General features: G+C 37.1%; 3 protein-coding genes across 8 annotated transcripts in view; 1 reads left to right on the top strand and 2 right to left on the bottom strand.

Annotated features, from left to right (window-relative positions):
* LOC138181262 (phospholipid-transporting ATPase VD) overlaps positions 1-14,813 on the bottom strand; it is a 28,785-nt gene extending 13,972 nt beyond the window's left edge. For 2 of the 4 annotated variants that reach the window (XM_069115985.1, XM_069115984.1), the window contains exons 1-4: positions 14,365-14,812; positions 6,546-7,133; positions 5,388-5,567; positions 4,634-4,894 (exon numbers count right to left, since the gene is read on the bottom strand). In XM_069115985.1, coding sequence (XP_068972086.1) covers positions 4,634-4,894; positions 5,388-5,567; positions 6,546-7,123 — 1,019 coding nt within the window. In that variant the 5' untranslated portion in view covers positions 7,124-7,133; positions 14,365-14,812. Of the gene's footprint in view, positions 1-4,633; positions 4,895-5,387; positions 5,568-6,545; positions 7,134-14,364 lie in introns of all 4 variants that reach the window. The other 2 variants (XR_011173478.1, XM_069115986.1) reach the window with 2 other exon arrangements.
* A 443-nt stretch (positions 14,814-15,256) lies between these two features.
* Gdi (GDP dissociation inhibitor) lies at positions 15,257-19,738 on the top strand. Its single transcript, XM_069116066.1, has 5 exons — positions 15,257-15,634; positions 17,042-17,455; positions 17,555-17,768; positions 17,847-18,029; positions 18,103-19,738. The coding sequence occupies exons 1-5, from the start codon at positions 15,474-15,476 to the stop codon at positions 18,457-18,459; spliced, it is 1,329 nt and encodes a 442-aa protein (XP_068972167.1). The 5' UTR covers positions 15,257-15,473; the 3' UTR covers positions 18,460-19,738.
* Aasdh (Aminoadipate-semialdehyde dehydrogenase) lies at positions 19,609-23,840 on the bottom strand. 3 transcript variants are annotated; one of them, XM_069116064.1, is made up of 11 exons: positions 23,555-23,840; positions 23,222-23,483; positions 22,691-23,149; positions 22,515-22,618; positions 22,239-22,442; positions 22,068-22,156; positions 21,076-21,995; positions 20,857-21,008; positions 20,615-20,778; positions 20,280-20,543; positions 19,609-20,192 (listed from the first exon to the last, which is right to left on the bottom strand). In XM_069116064.1, exons 1-11 carry the CDS (start codon positions 23,556-23,558, stop codon positions 19,806-19,808), a joined length of 3,009 nt encoding a protein of 1,002 aa, XP_068972165.1. In that variant the 5' UTR covers positions 23,559-23,840; the 3' UTR covers positions 19,609-19,805. The 3 variants fall into 3 exon arrangements, with proteins under 3 accessions (XP_068972165.1, XP_068972164.1, XP_068972166.1); XM_069116065.1 differs by having other exon boundaries at positions 20,055-20,192; positions 20,280-20,317; positions 20,403-20,543; positions 22,239-22,618; XM_069116063.1 differs by having other exon boundaries at positions 22,239-22,618.
* Positions 23,841-23,961: the final 121 nt, after the last annotated feature.

Genomic DNA, 23,961 nt, shown 5'->3' with positions numbered 1-23,961 from the left:
CTGTCGCGAATCGCTCCGCGATCTATCGAATACATAACAGTAAACGCGGGTGATAACGAAACGATACGTTGTACCCAGCATCGACTATACGTTTCTACGAATGTTATTCTATCACATATATACACACAAGGTGTTCGTCACGATTGGGCCGAATCGTAATTTTAAATTTCGTCGCTAGACGAAACGTCTGTCAAGAATATTCTGATCGTTTCGAAACGCCATGTGCGAATGTTTACCATTTTAGTCACCGTTTTAAGTATCTTTGTAACTTAACATGCGAGCAACTCGCTCTGTAAGATGGGAAATTTATGCTAGCTAGTTTGTTCGACTACATCTCGCAGGACGTTGAAAACCGTGAGAAAGTGAGTAAACGGGAACGATAAGGAAGAGGTATTGTTATTCGCACGCGAGAAAAATAAACAAGCTATCATTGATCCGGTATATCGAACATCGTCGTATCTGATGAATCAGACGCGGCACAAGAAAGATTACTAATTTAGTAATTACACGATACAGGAAAATACCAGCACGCTACGAGATTAAAGTGTAATATCCGGGGCAACGGGAAAGGAACGTTCGCCGATCCCGATCGAAGGTCGCGATCGACCGTTAATAAATCAGCGACGACTCGTTTGGCTAGACTGGACTAACGTCTCCTTGGAAAAAGGAAGTCGTACGTTTCATCGAGCAAATTGGAAGGAACTGAGTGGCACGACGAAGGGCAAGGTCGTTGTGTTGTATTATTTTGCAAGTCGTTTCGCTCTACGTGCTTGGCCATCGATCGCGCGAGCCTCGCGAAATTGAGTTACATTATAAATGACATGCACTCTAGTCGTCGTTTACCGAATGATACTCACTTCCTGCTGTCACTTTGTCGCGTCGCAGATGGTGCGCGAGCCTTTACGGACTTGGCGCTTTCTACTCGAATCTCTGTTCGATAGCTACGACCACGATCGCGTGAAACGGTAACTTGACAGTTGAAGCCTCGTTCACACTGATTACGTTATCGATACAAATAACGCGAATCTGTTAGTTAGTCGATTGTAAAATATTCTTTGCGCGGTTTGGTCGCAGCGGTGATCCAACGTTTCTTACGAAATTTTGGGCAACGGCTAGAATGAAGTAAATTTCATGGATCAAAAAACCGTTAACGACGTATTTTGGATAATTTCATCATCAGAAGAAATCGTACGATATAATATATTTGAACGTATTGTACACGCGCAAATACTATGTAATATGTTGCGAAAATGAAATTTTAGGCTGTGACGTATTTCGATCTCTGGCGGCTCTCAGGGCAAAGTATATAAAGTTAACAGTTAACGCGTGAAAGATATACACGTGTCAGTACTTACGTGTATACGTGCGTACAGATCAAAGTCTTGGTAACTCTCGCGTTCCTACTCTCTCGTTTATTAATTTGGCAATTGAAGGAAAGTTCCAGAAGCTGCCGGTGATGTAAGAACTAATTCCATAACGAAGATTGAACTGTCACGTTGCAATTTATTTAACGACCAGTAACGGAGCAAGTTGAATGCGAACAACGATATCGGGGTCATCGTACATCAGAGGGATCTTGATCGAATCGAATCGGTCAATAAACGAGTCAATGCTTATCAGGGATTCGATCGTGTAGACCTAGATAGCGAATTCGCCTGGCGTTTACATTCGACGTTCAAATTATTGAAAGCTGTATCGAAGCTTTGCGATCGGTGTTTCCAGAGAATGAACTACGAGGCTTATTTTCCCGCTAAAACCAACTGAGTCGGAGTAATAAAGGGCACATACGGAAGAACAAAATGAAACATTATACGTTCTTGCGTCTTTAAATTGCCCATTAGTGCATTAATTAGGCGTTTAAAACAACTACTCGCGCATCCTCTACGTTAATTTCTTACCGGGCGTACGTTTACAGTAAACGTCTAGTTGCAAATTTTTTCCAATGCAATCGCGATAGTCGCGTCTCGTCGTAGCGTCAACGGAATTTCAAGAAGTTTCGTATGACACGCATAATGTATTCTTACAAATTCAAATACCTCGCGTCGCCGTACGACATAAATAGGCACGAAGCTTACGAAGAAGTTTTTAATCGCCTTATGTCTGTTTAAGTCGTACACTGAATAAATAAATAACAAGAATTCGCTGAACTTTCCTGAATAATTACTTTCTTTCCCGTTACCTTCAACAACCAGCCAAACGAGTATAACAAAGAATGAAGATCGATAGAGAATAATTCCGTTTCGGGAGAGATTTAACACTGTTTATTGCAATTGGATGCCGCTTCGAGAACTTCTGTCTATATAACTACAGAGATACCTTGAAACTCTTTCTTGGCTTACAAGGCTGAGAACGGTATGCGAATAAGCTTTTCTATAACAATAAGACTGCACTTACGCAGCTGCTGTAACGATGACCGAACAACGAACGAAACGAAATATCTGGTACGTACAATAGCCGTGAGCCCGTGGAAGTTAGCTCTTCGAGCCTTCGTGAGGAATTTCAAACGTTTTTCGGTCAAACAGTATCGTCGAAAGCGATAAATGTTTCGTCAACGTACCGGTATTGCAAGAAAGAATCGATCGTACCCGGTCCCAGTGCGAACACAGCGAAATTAAAGTTCCAAACACGAACAACTACAATTCTGTTGCGCGACAGGGATGAAGAGAGAACATTTTCTTTTCTATGTTCGAACAAGCGCGTATATTCGATCGGCGATCAATGTCGATCCATTGCAATTCCTCGGTCAAAGGAACGGTAAACGTTCGGAACGTCTACACCGAAAATAGGATCACGAAAAATGCCAAGGCTCGTCTTTAACGCGTTCGCTGCTATTGATGCGTACGTTGCGTCGTCTTATCTGTTACTATTATTGTTATCATTGTTATCGTTATTATCATCGACAGATGGATCAAATTACACAAAAGAAACAAGAAAGACATTGAAATGCGCTTACGATGCTCCGTAAATAGCGTGCGAAAACGCGCGCGAATCGGGAAAAGAAATCTATCGAAGAAGCTATCTACGACGAGAAGGAAACGCGGCTTTTAAAGCAACAGTAATAGTTATATTTCAATAGCAGCGAATATATCGATCGATCCGCTATGAGAACGACGTTTCTTGCTCTCAATTCACGTTTTGTCACGAATTTTAATTTTACTCCCGCCCAACCTTGAACGTTGAATCCTGTTATCCGGACAAGGAGAATTGCAGCAAAGCAAAAATCACGAAACGCGAAATCAGAAGTCACGCTCTATCCGCGTTCCACACGATTTCGCAAAGTTTTTAATTTTCATTAAGTATAGTCGATTAGCGAATATCGTGCACACGCTCGTCACGTTCTAATCTAAATCTAACCCAGATCTATGTTCGGTCATTTTCGTAGACGCTCAATAATTTGCGAGATATTAATAAATTACGAAGCGAGTTCCAGCGGGGCTGCTAAATTGCCTGCTGATGCAGCAGGTTAACGTTGCAAAGGGTCGAGAACGGCGCCGGCATTCTTCGTGCTCCGTTACGTCAAACCGTTCTTGGTTATTATTCTGTCTTTTAAGCTAAGTCCACACCGGCAGACAATTGCCAGCAGACAACGAGTCGCAGCCAATCGGCGTCTGTTTTTCATGGAAAATCCGCAGACAACGGGGGATAGGATCCACGTCCAGAGACAGTTCTTGGATAAAAACTACGTCAGCACTGACGAACGATCGTCGGCAGACACGCAAAAGTCCGGGCAAAAGTATTTTGCCATCTTCATCGGAGTGAAAAGCAAGAAACAAGATCTGCGGGAAAATGGAATGTGCTTTTTACCCCGTTTGCCACGCAACGATCCCGCTGTGCGATGGCGAGATTTATGACACAGTGTTTGCCATTGAGGCGAGGGAAGGCGAAAGTAAAGAATTTGAAGATACATGCCGTTTGTCGAAATCGCTGCAAACTCATCCACCATCTCCTCCGTGACATTACGAAGAATTTTTTTGAAAATCCAACAAAGGTCAACTTCGTTTCTCTTAATGGAAATGCTATACATTTTTTAACGTATCGATCAATGTCCCATGGTGTTTCTTGTGAAAAGCTAATAAGCTATATAATAGTGTCGGAAAACTATTAGTACCGAAGACAACATTTTTGAAAGGATATAAATAAGTAGGTTACATTCCGGATTTCTATCAAATATCAACAACCAAACGTACGTGTAGTCTTTTATGGTGTCTAAATATCTTAGAGAGATTTTTCAAGGAATCAAATAACTAGACAATATTAATCGTCGAGTGTTCTAGTTTAGAACAACCATTATAAACGAACAAGATCGGTGTTCGATCACCGTTGAAACAAATACTGTCATGAATAATAGTTATCAGTGACCAAAAATCGTTCTCGTCGTTTGGTCACTTGCAACGAAAAATAATTTGGTTTAAATGGTTTGACCAAAACCATTAAACCAAGATACTTATACGTACTATATTTTTTTCAAATTCGGTTATAATTGTTTGTCGATTTTTTGTAATTAAGACATCAGCAGGTTACGTGGAAAATTGTAATATTTGATTTAGATTATGAGAGAAACGATAGATATCTCGAACAGAAATTTGTATGTATTCGTAAAAAATAACGATTTTTAACAAGATTGCTTACTTACCGAACGTAAACGCGACAGGTGGAATTATTTACGCGCCGATCACTGATAAATCTCCGGTGATCCTCGAAATAATCTTTCAACGCCGTCACACCAAGCACGAACATTATGGGTATCACGGAAACTTCCTTGCCAAAGGCATTTATGGCTGGCACCCAATTAAGTAGAACGATAAATACAAAATATATGTTGGCCACACGGCGAAATTGCTCGAGAAAATTGCGAGGTAGGAAGCTCAGCATGGTATATTTTGTTGTACATACTCTGCAAGCATACGGAATAAACCGGAATTCAGACGGTGTACCAGCTTTTACTCTCGTTCGGAACCGTACGATTCTGCCAATGTAATCTGTGAAGCGACATTTCGTAGCTAAAATTAAAAACATCTCTGTATCCACGTTCTTTCGACATAAATTCTATTCCTCCGATAAAGATCGACTATCTGTCGTAAATTACGTTTAAAGAACGCACGCACATGCATGCGATTGAATTTCTCCGAATCTATGTTTTTACATTCTACGACCAATAATTAAGACGATTTCATTTACAATCTAATAATTTTCTGAAAGAAGAAACATGAAATTTGGAAGCTTCAGAGAGTCATCGATAGAGATTTCGGACATTGCCTCTTTAAACGATAAAGTAGAAAAATCAGATTTCGCTGGCGAAATGCAGCTTTCCAGACTATTGTACAGACTAACGTACGGAATATATTAATTGCTAAACGCTTATATTAATTGCAACTTGAGAAATTTACCTATTGTTTACTCTCTTGCTATTAGGATGCTCACTTGGTGGTGTTTTTGGCGGCACTAAGTGATTCGGTACTATGGTCCTTAAACGAGGTTCCTCTGGTAACGGACCGAAGCATCTAGCCCAAAGTCTTCTCCACCAGGGAGGTTCAGCGCTACGTCTTATCGTGTATATCGACTCCGATCTACAAAAGAAATAATAGGAAACTCGTTAATAAACTTGAGAAAGATAACTAGTCTAATCTTTTTCCAAGGATCTTAAACTCGATAGATTGCTATACTCGCGAGTAAAGATAAGTGGTCGAATAAAAGCCTAGCTGGAATAATATTTGGAGTTTTCAACCTCGGATCAAGTTAAACGCTCCGATAAACGCCTACAACGAATAATATTCCTTTTAGCGTAGAATTTGCATAATATTACCGGTATATTGAGATTCGTGTCTAAACGCGATAAAGAATTCAGTCTTCGGTCTTTAACAAAGGAGAAGCACGGTCACGGCGAAAACGGTAAGCATGTTAATCGGTTTTCCTCTGCGGACAATAAAAAGCAAGTTATTTTTGAGAGTTCAGCGATACAAGTTCTGTCGACAACACCGAATCAGCAGCGGAATTACAATCAATTTGCATGCATCCACACTACTACCAAACATCAAAATTCTGCGTTATTTTACGTACGAAAATAACACGAAAGCGTAGAGTACAATCTTTTTTAGAATGCCTGTGTCTGGCCAATTCTACCAACTAAACGCGTTCAAACTCCATTTTCTCGAATATTATTCTACGTTTCTCGCTTATATTCGCACACGGAATAACCTGCTGTTTATTCGTACGCGATCGGTCATCGGCCAAGTTCGCGTGCACCGTGCAAATTTTCGAACTCTATTTCGTCGAAAACAAAGCGCCGTTCAAAATAGACGTTATTCTATAATTTCAATCCGTTTCTTCGCGTACAATGATCCTCCTTGTTGCCGGTCGTACCGCGATGACGCGCTGTATTTACAGAAACCAGTCCATTTTGCGTTCCACGTAATACAAAGTTCCTACAACGTGGAACGTATCTCTCGCGTTCTAGGTCCGTCTGCTTTCGGAGGAAAGAACAACATAGCCGCTGCAATAACAAACAGGAAAAAGCGAGGAAAGCAAAAGGGTGAAAAAGCAAATACCTGGATGCTTGGCGTGAGTGACCTCGAAATGAGGGCACTTTCCCAGCGGTTGGTGGCCTCGAATCCTCCCTGTGACCGGGCGGAAGTATAAAATCTGTTCTGGATCCAACACGGCTGTGCCCCATGACCGAGTGTCCTTGCACATCGATCACTTGACCCTGACTGAACGCTCTCTGATGGCCAGGTTTCTTCAAAGCCGAGGGCCTCGAACCACCGATCGCGGACAGAGGGCCCAGGTAGGAGCCCGCATGTGGCTGCAGCCCCGTGTTCGTCAGACATTCCGCTAACACTCCGCCGTGGCTGGCCGACCTGGCATGAGTCCTCGAGCACGGTCTTCGTCTGCCTCGTGTGGCGATCTCCTCGTCTACGTTCTCGTTCTCGGTCTTGCTCATCGCGAATGCACTCGACGAAGGGATGCTCGTGGGAACAGAGGTCGAGGCATCGGGAACAGTGGCGGTCGTCGACTGTAACGACGCCGAGCCGGGATAATGCTGACGACCCGGCCCCGGGAAAACGTAAAGCGACCCTTGTCTGTCGATCTCGTCGCTCGCTGCTTCTGGCACACCGACCTCGGACATGCTGGCACATCTAAACACAGGTAGGTACTGAGTCTATTAAGGTTGGCTCGTATCAGCATTTCTCAACAGTTTTTGAGTAGGGACCCTGTTTTATAATAGCCAAATTACCTGGCCTAGCGTAAGAGATATTTTCCGAGTCAATGACTAGCTCTGTCTCTGACCGAGTATTTGAGTTTGCATAGAACAATGGACAAAGGATAACGGAAGAATCCGCATCATCTATAGAATGGAAGAGAGATCCTTGCAATTTGCATTTATTATAAGCTAAGGGAAATGTGTTAGAAATGGGTATTTCAGAATATAACTCTAATTGTAATGGTTCCCATTTGAGCAGTGTGAATACAACCTACCGACTTTATATCTTAGAAAGTCAATATGCATATAAAATTAATCAAAACATCTCCTACGTGTGATAATTTCAAGGACAGAGGTTAAGGTTCGGTGTTCGGAATTTCAGTTGTCGTTTATGGCACGGATAGGCCCATTTCACTCATTCACAAATTCCGAATTACCGGTCCTCCCAGGGCAGCAAACGTAATGACTCGAGGCCAGGGAAAACCCAGGCAAGGACCAGCCGGGAGGGACGAGTTGAGTTCAGCTTCAACCATCGGACAATACAGACATAGGACGACAAAGTCCCAATTTAGTTCAACTACAAGCAACGTAGACTTACAAACACAGGACGACAAAGTCCCAACTTAGTGTGGTTAAGTGATACAACGTATACAAGTCAAGTGCCGTCTAAATCTAACACTCGAGTTATTCCATCTCCTCTACCTTGAACGTTAAGTCATTCGAGGTACGCGATATCGACCGATCGGTTTGACCTGACCGGTTGCTCTTTAGTCGATAATACGCAACATTCGGGTTGGGTAAAAGAAAAGATAAAATTAAACGTTGGGTGTTAACACGGTAGTATTTAATTAGTGGTAAATATTTTTAATTAAAGATAACCCTGGCGCACCCTAGAAAACGCTTCACCGTAGATCCCCACAAAGGATCGTGACCTGACCCGTAGATTGCGAACCACAAGGAGTCGAATAGGAAAGACACACTGTCGGATATGAAGATGCCAAGTAGGTGCTTATATTATCAATCCGACAGCATGGATTAAAGTATAAAAGAGAGTCAGAGATTAAAGTATAAAATAAAAGAGAATTGACAACGAGCGATACCAAAAGTCTTTAAATCTTCAGCCAACAAAGTCGAAAGTTAATCGCTTTCTCATCTTCCAGTGTGAAATTACGAATAATTCGAATCAATCGGTATCTTGCTAGCCACTCTGCATATCGAGCAATCGAGTAAATAATCAGAAGACGAAGTGGTATCTCCGTTGCAACGATGCTAATCGCTCGAAATCGCTCGAAAGATCGGATCGTCGCCGATATTATCGAAAAGATGAATGAATCGCGAACCACGTATCTCTAAAACGATGGCAGAGGGAAGCAATCCTGTAACGACGCGTCAGATGGTATGCAGGAAGTACAACGTAATGCGTTTCGAAGCGTACTCTCTCGCGATCGTAGGTGCACTTGCACTTACCCGACATAGATATGCTATTAATAAGATTGCACAGACAGAGAAAGACGGTGGGGGGAAAGTTTTTCGAGCAAACACCGGGCGAATCGATCGATGAAAGTGCTCGACAGTGTCTCTGGAAATTTTACAAAATGTTGCGAAACGCTAATCACCTTATGCCGAATAATCCAATAGCATCGTTGAGAAGATTGACTTCGCAACATAACGTTGTTGTGCCCTTCAACAGAAGTGTCTAGATACATCAATGTCCATGATACATGAACGTCGAGATCGAGGAAACCGAATACCGGAAACGTGACAAAAAACCAACGTCCGTCGGAAAACTTGAACTCGAGGCTCGCGAGAAGATTCGATTCTAATTTTACAAAGACGCGTCAACTGCTCGATATTAATGTTCGGTTAATGGCATGCGTGTTGGATCGGGCTACCTAATACGTAAACGGTATAACAAGTACAATAGCGTGCCAATGCTTTTTGTTGTAATCGCTGTAGGTTTCGAAATTTTAATTGATAGAAATACGAATTTGCGAGAACAACCCCGGCTTATTTATTTAAAAATCGGCTAACAGGTCGATGATTCTTGGACGATCGGTAGATGTTTCGTTCGCTGGTTCTACGCGAAAGCAAACGAGCTCGTGTTCCTTTCTCTTGGCACGCACCCTTGCGACTCTCGCGTTTGAGCATACTCGAGCATATGCGAACTTATCGGTCGTTCGTTGCGTACGCGTCGGTTTGCGAGACGATAAAGTTGGTCTCCCGATCTCCAATTCGCGACCACTCACTCTCTTTATCTCTCTTGCTCTTTGTCGAATACATCTCAAACTATAGCGACTACGAAAAGCATTTGCACACACTCTCGGTTTTCAACGAAGCGTTTTATCGTCACGTTCTATGCCTTACTTTCGTGGTATGAAATTTTTGTAGCCATATCCAAGTACCACCAAATGATAGGCAATTTCATATACTTAAACTTAATTGATCGGTACGTCGATGCCATAACGAATACGATGGTGTGCAAATACCTTTTGTAGCCACTCTATGTATTGTACATACAATAGATCTGGAGAATTAACAACGAACCAGTGAACTGTACGTTTTTCGTACGAATATCTATTAACGAAGTTATCAAGCTAATTAGGGTAAACTGCGTGAAGCTATAAAATTCGATACGGTGGCTCTATCGAAACGCTGTTCCGCGAGCAAACAAGCAGCGACGGAAATGTAGATAGATAAAAAATATCATTGAGCGAGAAGGGACGGATACCAACGTGAATTACGTTAATAGTATTTGCTTTAGGAACGACGACAGCCGCGACCGTGCAAAATTACGTTGTCGGGAAATCGTCCAAGACAGAACGGACCTACTTCGGCGTCACGATGAATGAAAACCTGTCCCGAAAATAATCTTCGATTTTCAGGGAAATAATTAACTGGCAAAGCGTTGACACCAATTTAGTCGAGAGGCGAGTAAACTTAAATAATCGATTAATTGTTTCGACGATACTGTGTATCTCGGTCGTGTTGCAGGCTAACGTTTCAAGGTCGTAGCCAGGTCTCGTCACTTTTATCGGAAGATTAAATTTCATTGAATTGGAAAATTTGCTACAGCCGAACCTGGTAGAAATTTTCGTAGCGAAACAGAAGGGAATAAATAAGATTATACTCTTAGTTAGGGAGATTCTCGTGTTGAAAGATCTCGGGTTAGAAGACTCATCCAAGTTTCACCGTACCTTCGAATCGGCAGGTTGTTACGATCGAAACGAAGATGGACGAGCTTTCGCTCATCGATGGTCGCGGAAAGCGAACACGCTCATCGTGCACGTAAACCGAGCAAAGGATTCCGCTGGTGATCGATAACAGTGGTCGTTCCGACGTAAATCCCGACTTCTACTATACACGGACAATATCAAGGACAGAAAAGTTGAACGATGGAATTGGGTCAGACGAATATCTAACGCTCTACACGCCCCTAAACAGCAGAGTTGCTACGCGTTTCAACCTCGCACCGACAACCAGCTATTATCCTTTCTAATTATCATCGCATGACGGATAAGAATTCGAAATTGTTACTTCGATAGTTTGTTAACACGACAGCGACTCTTTTATCCTACGAACCTGATACCGAGTCGGATTACTTTGAAACAGCTCCATAAAATGTAACTGCTGCAACGAAATTGAGGCAAACCGGTGGACAATCGTAGCTCAAACGGTGGCTTGAACCGGTGGCTCAACGTTTACGCTTTGAATGGGTTTGTAGCTGTTTCGCCACTTACACGTCTAACAAGCTTTTCGAAAGCAAGCGAAAATACAGGACATTAGTAACGATCCATAAGAGAAAAACATTCACGTGTAAATATAAATGATATACAAAGGATAAACAACGCGTACATCGTCCAAGGTAAATCGTTAATAATACGCTTTGCTATCTATTCGTCGATTAGTTTGAAACCGCGACTCACCAACTGCAATACGACCGAATATAATTTCCATGCATTTCTTTGTTTCCTTATATGGCGGACCATGTTGCAACGAACTATCCTACAGCGGACTAAAACGATGTTTAAATATGCGAAACTGGAATCCGAAATTTAAACGTTCGAGAAGATAAGAAAAAGAGGGTAAAGAGAATAGGCGGTAGGAAAGACAGAAAACGTGACTTATCGTGTTTTTCAGCTGTATCCTTCATGTAAATTTGTTTAGTAGTTTAGGCCAATTACGTGCTTACTCATTCTTTAACAATCTCCCTATCTAGCCTAAACACGTATTTCGTAATTACTTTGCTATAAAGTTCTAGCTTTAAGTCGGTAAAATATAGTTAGAAACTTGACTAACTTGTATAAATGCGGACACAATGTAAAAAAATGAAATTATAGTTTCTCTTTAGTAAGTTTGAAAACATATCGAGTATACGTGTATATTGGATTAATTCTCGAATGAGCAAGAGCGAACAGGTTGCTCGACATGCGAAAATAAGTCGATACCGTGGAATAAAATGTCGTCGCGTGATATTCTGTTTTCGAGTAAATAAAAGTTTGAAAATTCATCGAGTATTTATTTTTAACTAAACATATTCAAACTTTTCGTCAAACGCGACACCTTAAACAAACAAATTTTATTCTACGTTTTATTTTATATTTATCTTATTATTTTCGATTTATTTCTGTATGTAGAATAGCTTGCCGTTTCATTGAAAATTAACCACGTATTCTCGAAACGCTTGCAACCTTGATATTCTCAAATATAAATCATGATTTTCTCCAACGCAATTTTGTTATTAATAATAGTCCTGCTAGCTTGAATCATACAATCTCCCTGACTTCGCTTGTACTAGGAATTTAAGCCCACGAAATGTACAACGAACAAGGATCTAGAATCCCAATTAGCTCGTCCTAACAGTAGCTCGTTATACGTTGCGAACAGGCTTACCGGCTTTACCAATCTCCAATCAAATTCTAACGAAACCGCTTCTCTTTTTAACTGGCGAACATCGAACGGATTTATTTTGATTCTGTCGCGGCCCTCTTCTATTTTGTCAACGCAAAGTCAACGTCAGCAGCGTTCTATGCGTTCTTTCACGCGCACCGGTACTCATTCCACCCAAGCGAACCGTTCGACGCACTACGACGGAGTTTATGCAATTTAACGAGTAGACGCTCTCGAACGGTCCTGCGGATAACGAACCGGGGATGACCTCGCTCGGAAACTTGCTTCTTTTTTCGTTCCGATTCTAGGAGACTACTCAACGATACTCAGACCGAGCACAACCGGTTTCGCGGTCGGACAACCACGACCGACGGTCGCTTTGGAAAAAGGGAAAAGAAAAAGAAAAAGAAAGAAGACGGCGACTGATTCTCCGCACTGACCTTCGACCCATTCGACGATACCCAAGGAACGTACTGAATTTTGCGAAATATCATTCCACTTTCTTTTTAATCGCTTAACCGATTGTCTCCCGTGATCCAACGATTGGATCATTTTCGACACAGATATTTTTCGAATAAGCGATCAGTTGATCATTTATAAATTTAAAAATAATAAAGTAACTTTCCATATAAACGTGTTGCAACAAGCACACGGAAAAAAAAATAGAAAAGAATATCCCAAAAGCATACACTATGTATCCTGAATCATAATAATGACATATTATTCATCGGAAGGACTTATTTTTAAAAATATATTGCTTATTCGTTATTCCATTCTTCATTGTGTACATAACAGTAGCATTTATGAGGGTAGGTTGGGGAGGTTTGCATCTATGGTCAATACCGGTCATTCTTAACTCAGCCAGCGTACCTTACTACCTGCGAAGGTTAAAATCCAAACGATAGTTTATCTTATGCGGATATTTTGGCTTTTACAAGATATTTTGAGAGTATAGAAATCTACAGAATACATATAATATGTAGAAATATATAAAACATAGAAAGTGAAATATTTGTTATAATATTTTATAATTGAAACACGATCTATATATGTCTATAAATACATGCAGCGTATGGACGAAGAAAATAAAATAATAATAAGAATAATAGTTGAAACATATTTCTATTCACATCTCATGTTTTAAGTTATGTTTATAAGAATATCGAATTACATAAACGTAATTAGTCTAATATTACATGTACGTACTTCAAAAAATCTATAAATCTATGAAGTAGAAAAGATAGCGACGAAAATGACATCTTGGAATTCCCTTTTGTATAAAGAACTAAAAAAACAGTATTCGATAATATAAATTGCTCGAAAATAAATTGCAACTGAAACGTTGCGTTAAATGCACTGTTCATCTTTGATAGGTTAATTCAAATATGTCCAAACAGTTTCTCGCGATGTTTTTTAAAATGAAGAAATTTTTCCCTTATTTTCTTAAATTAAATATATCAATTATATTTTTCTAGTGGAATTAGTTAATTTAAAAAAAAGATGAATATTTTATATGGTTTTAGTGAATATGGGATGGTATGAATTTGCATAATCATCATCATGTATGGTTATGAGTTTTAAAGAATGACAGTTAAACGATCATTGAATAATATTCTTTTCGATTTTTTCTTTCGATTCTTTCTTTTCGATTTCAATAAATGTTGCTATATCGGATTCTGATTATCTCTTGTCATAAACGTTTGGTTTAAACGTTCTCGCTTTTCCAGACTCTCTCGTTACCGTTTCGCTAGAACGCCTAGTACTTCCGCATTTAGATGAAACTTTCTCGTAATAATTAAGTAAACGTTCAAAACAGCGACGTAAAATAAGCATTGGAAATTATGGAACGCGACAGCGAGGTCGATTCAAGAGTTGCGATTCGGATGATATTCCCTGTACTCGGAGTTTTCGATCTATATACTCTGTACGATATGAATTATGTCAGCCGCGCATTCCTGACAACTGCACATCAGTTAGGGACCATACATCTTTTTGGTTCAACGTTTATTCGCGTAACACACTCTCTTATGAAGATCAGTCTGAATCTAATTTCCATGAACACGACACGTATTTGTTAACAGTGACATCGACTAAAAAGAACATAATCAACTCGAAACGTATCATTTCCTGGCAAACATCTCTTTCACTTTCCCTCCACCTCGTGTTTATTTCTGATTTTAACAGCTTGTGTACCAAAATTAGATAGATAGAAATATTGTTAAAAATTTAAATATAATTAGAGAGATAGCCATGACAAGATAAAAAAGTTTCGCTCTTACATTTTTCCAGGCTCCCAACGTGGTCCACGTGGCCTTGTTTAATGCTTTTGTGAAAGCAAAAGAGGAGACACACTATTGTCCTGTACGTCTTCGAACTCTCATCACGTCAAGAGCACAACTAAATCGAACCAGGAAAACCAACCGGTACTTTCGCGTGTCTTTTCTTGACAAGAAAACTAACGGGTTACAGCACACCGCGTTTCTCTCGAAGCATCTCCCTGTCGAAATACCAAATTTACTACTCGCACATCTTGACACGTTACAACGCTCTATGTAAATGCACAACGAAACGATCCTCCCCTCGGTTACATTGTCCTGTTCACGATCGTTTCGAGAAATACACGCGATATCCTGCATACGCTCTCAGGTTCCAAATACCTCGTTCACGTTCCGCGGCAACAAACCGAATGACCTTACTATCGTACACGCACTGACAATTCGTATCGGCCGACTACTTACAATCTCGTACTAATGCCATCTGTCGTAGTACTTCGACATCAAAGTTTTTAACGCACAGAATACAAAGTCCCTAGTATCGCGCTTCCGCGGTTTTTGAAAGTCATCCTGCATTTGTAACAAAAGTTGATACATTTATAATTATAGCTTTCACTCTGTAAATCAAACGGATACATAAGTATATATATGTACAAAAAATGGATACTAGTACTTTTATAAAGCATGATTCGTATTTTTCCATGATTAGTCAACTATTTCATCGATTTACTAAGGTTTTAAAATCGCAAAACGTTAATGGAGTATTTTAAATGTAATAATAAAATCTCTAAAGCTCAGAAATATGCAATTTTGCTACTTTATAAAAGATACGCTCGAATGATTTGTAGAATGGGGAATTGCGAGAACCTAGGGAGAATATAACATCGCAGTAGCTCCATCATCAGTAACACCACCTCTACCGACGTTCTACCAGCAACTCCGTCATCAGTTACGAGCGAAAGAACGAGGTCTTCCGTTCCGGCATAATAGTCGTGCAGGTTGGCAGACGCGCGGCCGTGTGCTATCGTTTTTCCGACTTTTGTAGCATTCCTAAGAAAGATTCACGAGAACCTCGCGTTCAGTGCTGTGATCAATTTCTCTGTATTTCGAGCAACATGAATGAAGAATACGACGCGATCGTGTTGGGCACCGGACTCAAGGAATGCATACTTTCGGGTATGCTATCGGTCAGTGGGAAGAAAGTGCTCCATGTAGATCGGAATAAATATTACGGCGGTGAATCTGCCTCGATTACGCCTCTGGATGATCTATTCGCGTAAGTTATTTCGATCAATCAAATATTCCCATGATCCATTTTAATGTCATACTATTGCCGGCATTAGTATCGTATTTGGAACTGTGTGATCAACTACTCGTACGATGCAATGATTCGTCTTTAATATTGATTTTTTCCCCGTTTTATTTCGCGATAGCCGTTGATTATCGTTTGGTTAAATTCTTCCGTTAAGCACATCCCGAGGCGAAGCGTGACGTACGTATTCACCTGCCGTGATGCGTCGTTACTCTTCAACTGCTTCCAAATATTCATTCGTTTCTAAACAATTCTGTCGGGAGATTGACTAAAACGTCATTCGATAAGAGGGAGGGGGGAAGGTCCCGCCCCAGAGAAATACATGCTCCATCGAACTTAATGAATTAGCTGTGTAGTATTTTGCAATTACCGCGACACGCTATTTCCCTTTTAAGATACATTTTTCCTTGCCACTCGCTCGTCCATCCCAATCTCCCACCTCCCACCTCTCACCTCCTTCCACATACCTTCATTTATCATTAAAAAAAAATTATGTATATCTATTTAATCGCTTCGAATACAAAAAGAATACGTGACAAGATACGAGATTAATCTGTCATGTGTTTAAGGACTTAACAGGAGAAATATGTTGGATAATCGAAGTGGTACCGTTAGCTCAGTACACTTCCTGTGAAATTGAACATATGTTTGCCTCCTTGCGCCAATTCGAAATTTCAAATAAAAGTTACTCTGATTCTTTTACCCAACATCGTTTCTTTTCCATTAATTTTTTTATATGAAAAAAGTGTTTTTTATATACATCGAAATTAATTTTTATTAAATGCTTTCGAAGATTTTTCTTTAAAAAATAAAAAAATCTGATGACATAACGTATTTTCTTCTACTGTTTATGACACGAAGAACGATAACACAACCGCATGATTGTGCTTCTGGTTCATCGGAGAGACGGTTATCATGTGTCCGGTTGCACTCAATAAATTATAACACGCATCTAAACTACCCATCTGTTGTAACAGTAACTGTTATTCGGCTGCACTCGCGTATAATCCGATCGAAAGAATGCTTAAAAAACAATGTGAAAGTAAACGGAACGAAACTGCTTTCCAGAACGGATTGTCGTAATATTAATAGGAAAATACTGATAAAATACTTTTTATTTGATTGTTCACTTTGAATATATCGAAAAAATAAATGAAAAACATTGTAACGTTTTATTGGTAAATATTAATAATTAGAAATTATTAATAATTAGATACTATTTCTTAAACTGATAATAATCATAGAAGGTACTTTCATACTGCTAGCGTTATCGAAAGTTTTGCAAAAATTCAAACTGTATTTTCAGAAAGAAATATGTCGCATTAGTGAAATATTATGATGATTAATTTTAGTTTCTCATACGTTATCTAGGAAATTCAAAGCCCCACCGCCGGATGAAGCTTATGGTCGTGGTCGCGACTGGAACGTTGATTTGATTCCAAAGTTCCTAATGGCAAATGGGTTGTTGGTAAAACTTCTAATTCACACAGGCGTGACGCGTTATTTGGAATTCAAGTGCGTTGAAGGATCGTATGTCTATAAATCCGGCAAGATTTCGAAGGTGCCGATAGATCAGCAAGAAGCACTGTCCAGCGATTTAATGGGCCTTTTCGAGAAAAGACGTTTTCGTAGTTTCCTTATATGGGTGCAGAACATGCAAGAAGACGACCCCAGAACTTGGGACGGCTTCGATCCATTTAATAATAACATGAGCGCTTTGTACAATAAGTTTAATCTCGATAAAAACACTCAGGATTTCACAGGGCATGCATTAGCCCTTTATAGGTAAAAAAAATATATATATTTATATAAACATAAATATTATTTTGAAAATATATTAATAACTTGATGATTGATATATGCGCTAATATTTTGCTGTTTCAGAGACGACGAATATATAAGCCAAAGCGCAATTACTACTATAAGAAGAATTAAATTGTATAGCGATAGTTTAGCACGTTACGGAAAATCACCATATCTGTATCCTATGTACGGCTTGGGTGAACTTCCTCAAGGTTTCGCACGACTTAGCGCGATTTATGGTGGAACGTATATGTTGGACAAACCGATCGACGAAATCGTTATAAAGGATGGAAAGGTACGAATTTGAATTTTTTTTTAATTAAAAGGAAACTACTGAATTAAATCCGTGATTAATTATTGATTTTTATCGCAGGTTGTTGGTGTACGTTCTGGCGATGAAGTAGCCCAATGCAAACAAGTATTTTGTGATCCCACATATGTACCTGATCGTGTGAAAAAAGTGGGTCAGGTGATAAGATGCATTTGTCTTTTAGACCATCCTATACCGAATACAGCAGATGCCCTGTCAACGCAAATTATTATTCCTCAGAAACAAGTAAATAGAAATTTACATTTCGTTTCCGTGTTCCAATATGTTGTCATTGTATTCATATGTTTCCATCTCCTAGGTTAATCGTAATTCCGATATCTACGTATCTCTAGTATCACATACCCATCAAGTAGCGGCGAAAGGATGGTTCATAGCTATGGTATCTACTACGGTTGAAACGAAAAATCCGGGGGCCGAAATCAAACCTGGCTTGGATTTACTAGGACCAATCAAACAAAAGTTCATATCAGTTTCTGATTATATGGAACCAACAGACAACGGTCTGGACAGTCAGATTTTTATATCAACCAGTTATGATGCCACAACGCATTTTGAAACTACTTGTTTAGATGTTCTTGATATATTTAAACGAGCCACTGGCGAGGAGTTCGATTTTAACAAAGTAAAGCAAGACCTAGGCGATGAAGATCAGTAACCATAAGATAATTACGGTTACTGGTCAGTTTTAATACTAGTTCATGCTGAATTGAAAAAAGCGAGCAAGCAACATAATGTAATGTGTGTATACCGATAACATCGGTGTTTACCGAAGTCTCAGAGCAGATACAATCTGCTAATAGACTTATGCCTAATCCTAGATTCTCTTTAATAGAGAACTTTAATGACAAACGCAACGTTATTCAAAATTTATTTTTCAAATTTATCCCAATCTAATTCTATAAACTGCCCTTTTTACATTATGTCTAAAGTATACGTGTACGACCATTTTCACACACACACAAAAAAAGATTAATACTAGAATATTTGTCGTCTGCATATTCGTCGATAAATTTTGAACAATTACAAAATGCAATTTATTATACGGTTTGTGTACCCATGTATTCGTCACTGACATGAGATTTGAATTAAATATGACAGTGCCGATTATCGTGACTTTATAATTGTATCATATTTTAACTATCAAATTAAAACATAAGGATAACTGTTTATTGAGATTGTAAATGTTACAGAATCCTATAGTTATATTGCTAATTACAGTAGTCAAAAAGTCATGAGGTACAATATAGAAGTAATTTAAAAAAATGAATCCTACACGCAATTATATAAATAGCATGTCGCTGTATAGCATTAGAAAATATGTCATAATTCTGCACATTTAGTTATGATATTAATTCAAATTTCAAACATATACATTAAAAGATACGAAGTTCATACATATAAATTGAAGCACTTTCAAAAACTAATTGCCTGTAACAGAAAAGATTGTAGAAAATTTATGTCAAAATATTGAAAGCAGAAAAAAGCGGCCAACCATTTACATAAATTACATAGATATATATAAATCTCAAATACGTAAGAGTGAGAATATAGAAAAAATGTGGAATCGTTGAGATATTGTTATTTTATGTGAGCTTAAGAATTGGAATATTTTTTTGTCCAATATTTATAAGGTCATCATTATTGATAGAGAAACATCTAAAAGAGATAAGTATACACAGACGTACATTGTTTTTGAATACTATACGTGTGCACTTTCGTATGCGTGAATGTTTTGTTGATGAGTGATTGGCTATTTCTCAGAATTTTTTATTTCGCTTGCATTTTGCTTCAAACTGTAAGCGTATCGCGAATTCGTATTACATATGAAATTTATTGAACAAAGGTACGAGATCCCCTATTACTTTATCTAAAACGTTATTCACGTAACTGTAATGACAGTCATACAAAAAATAAATCATACTATATTAATTTCATTAATTTGTATTCCTATCCATTTCATGACACAACGAATACTTAATATATTTACTTACCAACTATAATTTAAACAAGTTCTAGAATATAGACGTTATTATCCCTGCATCCAATGATTATAATATTATTATCAATAACTGGTGATGAAAAAACCTCGCCAGGAAGTTTTTCAACTTTTATCAAACTATTTTTTATAGAGTTATAAATATTTAAAGTACCATCTGTACATGCTATGAACAGAAAATCATTTTCACACCAGGGAGTAGCGAAGATTGGTGAATGTAAATTTAATATATATTTTAATGTGGGTTTAGTTTTAAAGTTTGTATCTTTTGATTCTAAACAATACACATTCTTATTTTGACTAGCTAGAATAATAGTTTCATGCTTTGTAGAGGTATCACTCTGCTTCACAATATATGAAAATACATTGCCATTGATTTTGTAAGACCACATCTGTAAGGTTGAAAAGTAAAATCAAGTAAGAACGATTAGTTTTACGAAATAATGAGTATATATATCCAATTCTTTTATATATGTTACCTTAACATTTACTTCAATATCAAAGCAACATAGCAGTCCTGTTACAGAACAAAATAAGACAAGCCCATTATTTAGTGACAAAGGAGCAACAAAAATTGGATCTGACAATTTATGCTTCCATACAAGTTTTCCTGATGATTGTTGAAGTGCTAGACACAATCCATCTAAAGTTCCAAACAATACAGTGTCTGACGAAACATGTAAACAACCAGATGCGCTAACACTTCCATCACCAAATTTAGATTTCCAAACTTCAGATCCATCCTAAAATGTATATTTATTATTATTATTATCTTTTTTTTTTCGTATCATTTAATGTCACTGTGAACAGATACCTTCACAGATAGACAGTATATATAGCAGTCATAAGAACCAACAAATATTATTCCCTTTATTTTACACAATATTGCAGAACTTTTTACAACATTTCCTGTTTGATGATTCCAAATAATATCCCCTGTTTTTAAGTGAAAACAATATATATTACCATCATAACATCCTGTAAGAAAAAGAAGTTAAGGAAACACAAATAGATTTTTTGTCTTTTAAGAAACCTACTTTTAATTAAGAAACTTACCCACTATACCTCTGAAATCATCCAAAACCAAAACTGAGGCTTCAACCCTATCAGGTAGTTTGATTTTAAATGTAGAATTACGACACTTCTCTTGTAATCCAAAAGTAAAAATAAAACCAGAGTGAGAACCAACAGTTGCATATGTTTTTCCACTAAATAAAATAATTTTTCATCGAGTCACAGACTATATACAAAATAGTTCATTAAAAATGTACTTACTCTGAATAATGGAATACAGTCGGTGATGCATCTACACATTTTTTCAAATCATGAGTTTTTAATATTTTAACATTTGAAATTGCGTTATATTGTAACTTGTGTTCTTCATTTATATCTGAGACATTTTTACATGTTTGTCCTCTACACTTAGACCACTGACAGGTGTATATCTCATTTGTTTGAATCATCAAGTCACAAGTTTTTCTTTTTTCATCAGAATCTTCTAAAGACTTCATGTCTTCTTTACCAATATTAGTTAAAGGGACTTCTTTAGTACTATTAAAATGAGATTTGAGATTGATCATTTTCTTTTGATCATTATTCAATATAACACTTTTTATATAGCTAAGACATTCGTCGATAGTAGCATCCATTAAAAGCATGCCAATTAATTCAGGAAATTCTATGTTTAGTGTTTCAGATATAGTATTTGATAATTGAAGTGCTATTACAGATGTTCCTCCTAATTTTACAAATCCATCATTTTCACATTGTAAATTATTTTTCCAAATTGATTTAAAAACAATTTTAATTTGTTGGAAGTCAATGTTTTCTATTGCCTGATGTATTACCATTCTTTGTATGTGATACTTTTTTAAAAATTCTAAAGAAATTTTTCCACTAGACGTAAATTCAATATGCTCCATGAAATGAATTTTATCTGGTCTATATAAAGAATCTAATTTGTGGAGATGTTTCATTATATCAGTATTTATATTATGATTATTTGTGACATTCTCCTTAGTAGAAAAATATAAATGTAAATGATGGCAACTATTGTCCCATATTACGTAACAACTTTTCACAAAATCTATTTGTAATACAAATTCTTTAAGCTTTGTTAAATCTACTTTATTCCCAAATCTTTTAATAAAGCTATCCCTTCTTCCCTTGTAAAATATCCTTCCTTCTTCATCAATCTGAAATAGAAATATATGTATTATTAGCATTATAGTTGTTACTAAGTATTGTCTATGTTCACATTAACTCACATTAACTATATCACCAGAATCACGAAATACTGGTAATTCTAAATCTTCAATATTTTCATCATTCATCAGACACACTCTTTGATTGCTTCCTGCGTAAAAACATACAACATATAACAATTTTTCTTATGGTATTACGAAATTAAAATAAAATCTCTATGATAGAAAAATTACCTATATAAAGGAAGCCTGTACCATTTGTAATTACTTCATCTCTTTCATTCCTAACTTGAAATATAGTATGTGATAACACTTGACCCAAACAATGTACATTAAATTGTGTATTTGTTATCATAATTTCATTAATACTAGCCCAACAGGATACTTCAGTAATACCATAGATGTTATAGATTTTGGTATTATTATAAGGATGCTTGGCTTCAGAAATTAATTCTAGTTTAGGAAAAGGTTCTCCGCCAAAGAGAATAGCTCTTAATAAAGTATTATTACTTAAAATACTAGATTTTAAAGATTCAGCTGTCCAGCTATACATAAAAACTGATGGAGTTATTTGTAGTACAGTAATTTGATTAGAATAACTTTCTTTCAAAAGCCTGAAAATAAAGATTTATGTAAAAACAGGTTTCCATATAAAAGTTGTATTTCCCCACATAATTACTATTTACCTATTTGGATCATTTTTCAATAACTTTGATACCATGAATAGTGTTGCAGCATTTGAAAGAGCAAGAAAAATTTCAATAATACTAGGATCAAATGTAAAATTTGTAAATTGAGAAATTTTATCACAGTTTGTTATTCCCAATATTTTGTTCAAATCTAAAACATTAGGGACTATACATGAGTGGGGTACTTTGACTACTTTTGGTGCTCCTGTTGAACCAGATGTAGAAATTGCATAAGCATAATAATTTTGTTTTACTTTTTGGGTAATTTGTTTCTGTATGTCTTTGATTTTAATAAGGTAAATACATTCTCTGTGTATTTTAAATTTGTATACAATATCCCCCTCAACATCCATTTGTTTTGAAAAGAAATAATGTAAGCTTAAATGGTTTTTTAGATTCATGAATTCTGTTGAATCAACAGGTATATTTACAAAACTATGCTCACTACTTAGGATTCTATAAAAAACAGATCATAAATATAATTATCATGTCAATATCTCAGATATTTCAAACAATTTAAAATCTTACCCAAGTATCACAGAAATTACACAATATTCAGGAATATCAAAATTTATACCAATAAATTCAATGTTTTTTATGCATTTTAAATAATCAGAAATCAAACTTTGTGTAACAAGAAGTTCTCTGTAATTTATATAGATGATTTCTTGCAAATCATGATATTCTATAGCTACATTATCAAGTTGATCCCAATTACAAATATCATGTAACTTTTTTGCAAGATTTTTTGAACCATTGGGATAAAATAGGAAATTCTCTTTTTCATTATCTAAGATAATTACATATTTTAATACGTATTAATTAAAACCAGGATACTGAATGTTTAAACTCTACACTCACCCATTATGTATTAAATGTCATTCGATATTAATTCTTTAATATTTTAAAAGCTTTGATCATAGGTTACGTCGCATGTTTTTCTAACATAGTAAATAAATACCTACTATAATTTTTTCATTATATATTACAATACATAATTTCTTCACTTATATTTGTTGTTGTAAAATGCAATAGTTGCTTTTTTGTTAGAAAATAAGCGTACATTTTGTATTTACACATTTGTATTAGAAAACGTAACATACACACAATTACGCGCATGCGTGCGCGTTGACATATGTATTTTTATTTCACTTTCAAGGGTATATTTCAATTATCAACTATTATTAATAATTTATGCTAACATAAATTCTCTTTTCATAAATTTACAAATAATTTTTTATTTCACATTTATATAGTTTTTTATCATA

The sequence above is a fragment of the Bombus flavifrons genome, chromosome 6, assembly GCF_040668555.2.
Source record: "Bombus flavifrons isolate JBK064 chromosome 6, iyBomFlav1_principal, whole genome shotgun sequence".
Classification (NCBI taxonomy): domain Eukaryota; kingdom Metazoa; phylum Arthropoda; class Insecta; order Hymenoptera; family Apidae; genus Bombus; species Bombus flavifrons.
This window is presented reverse-complemented; position numbering and strand designations above follow the sequence as displayed.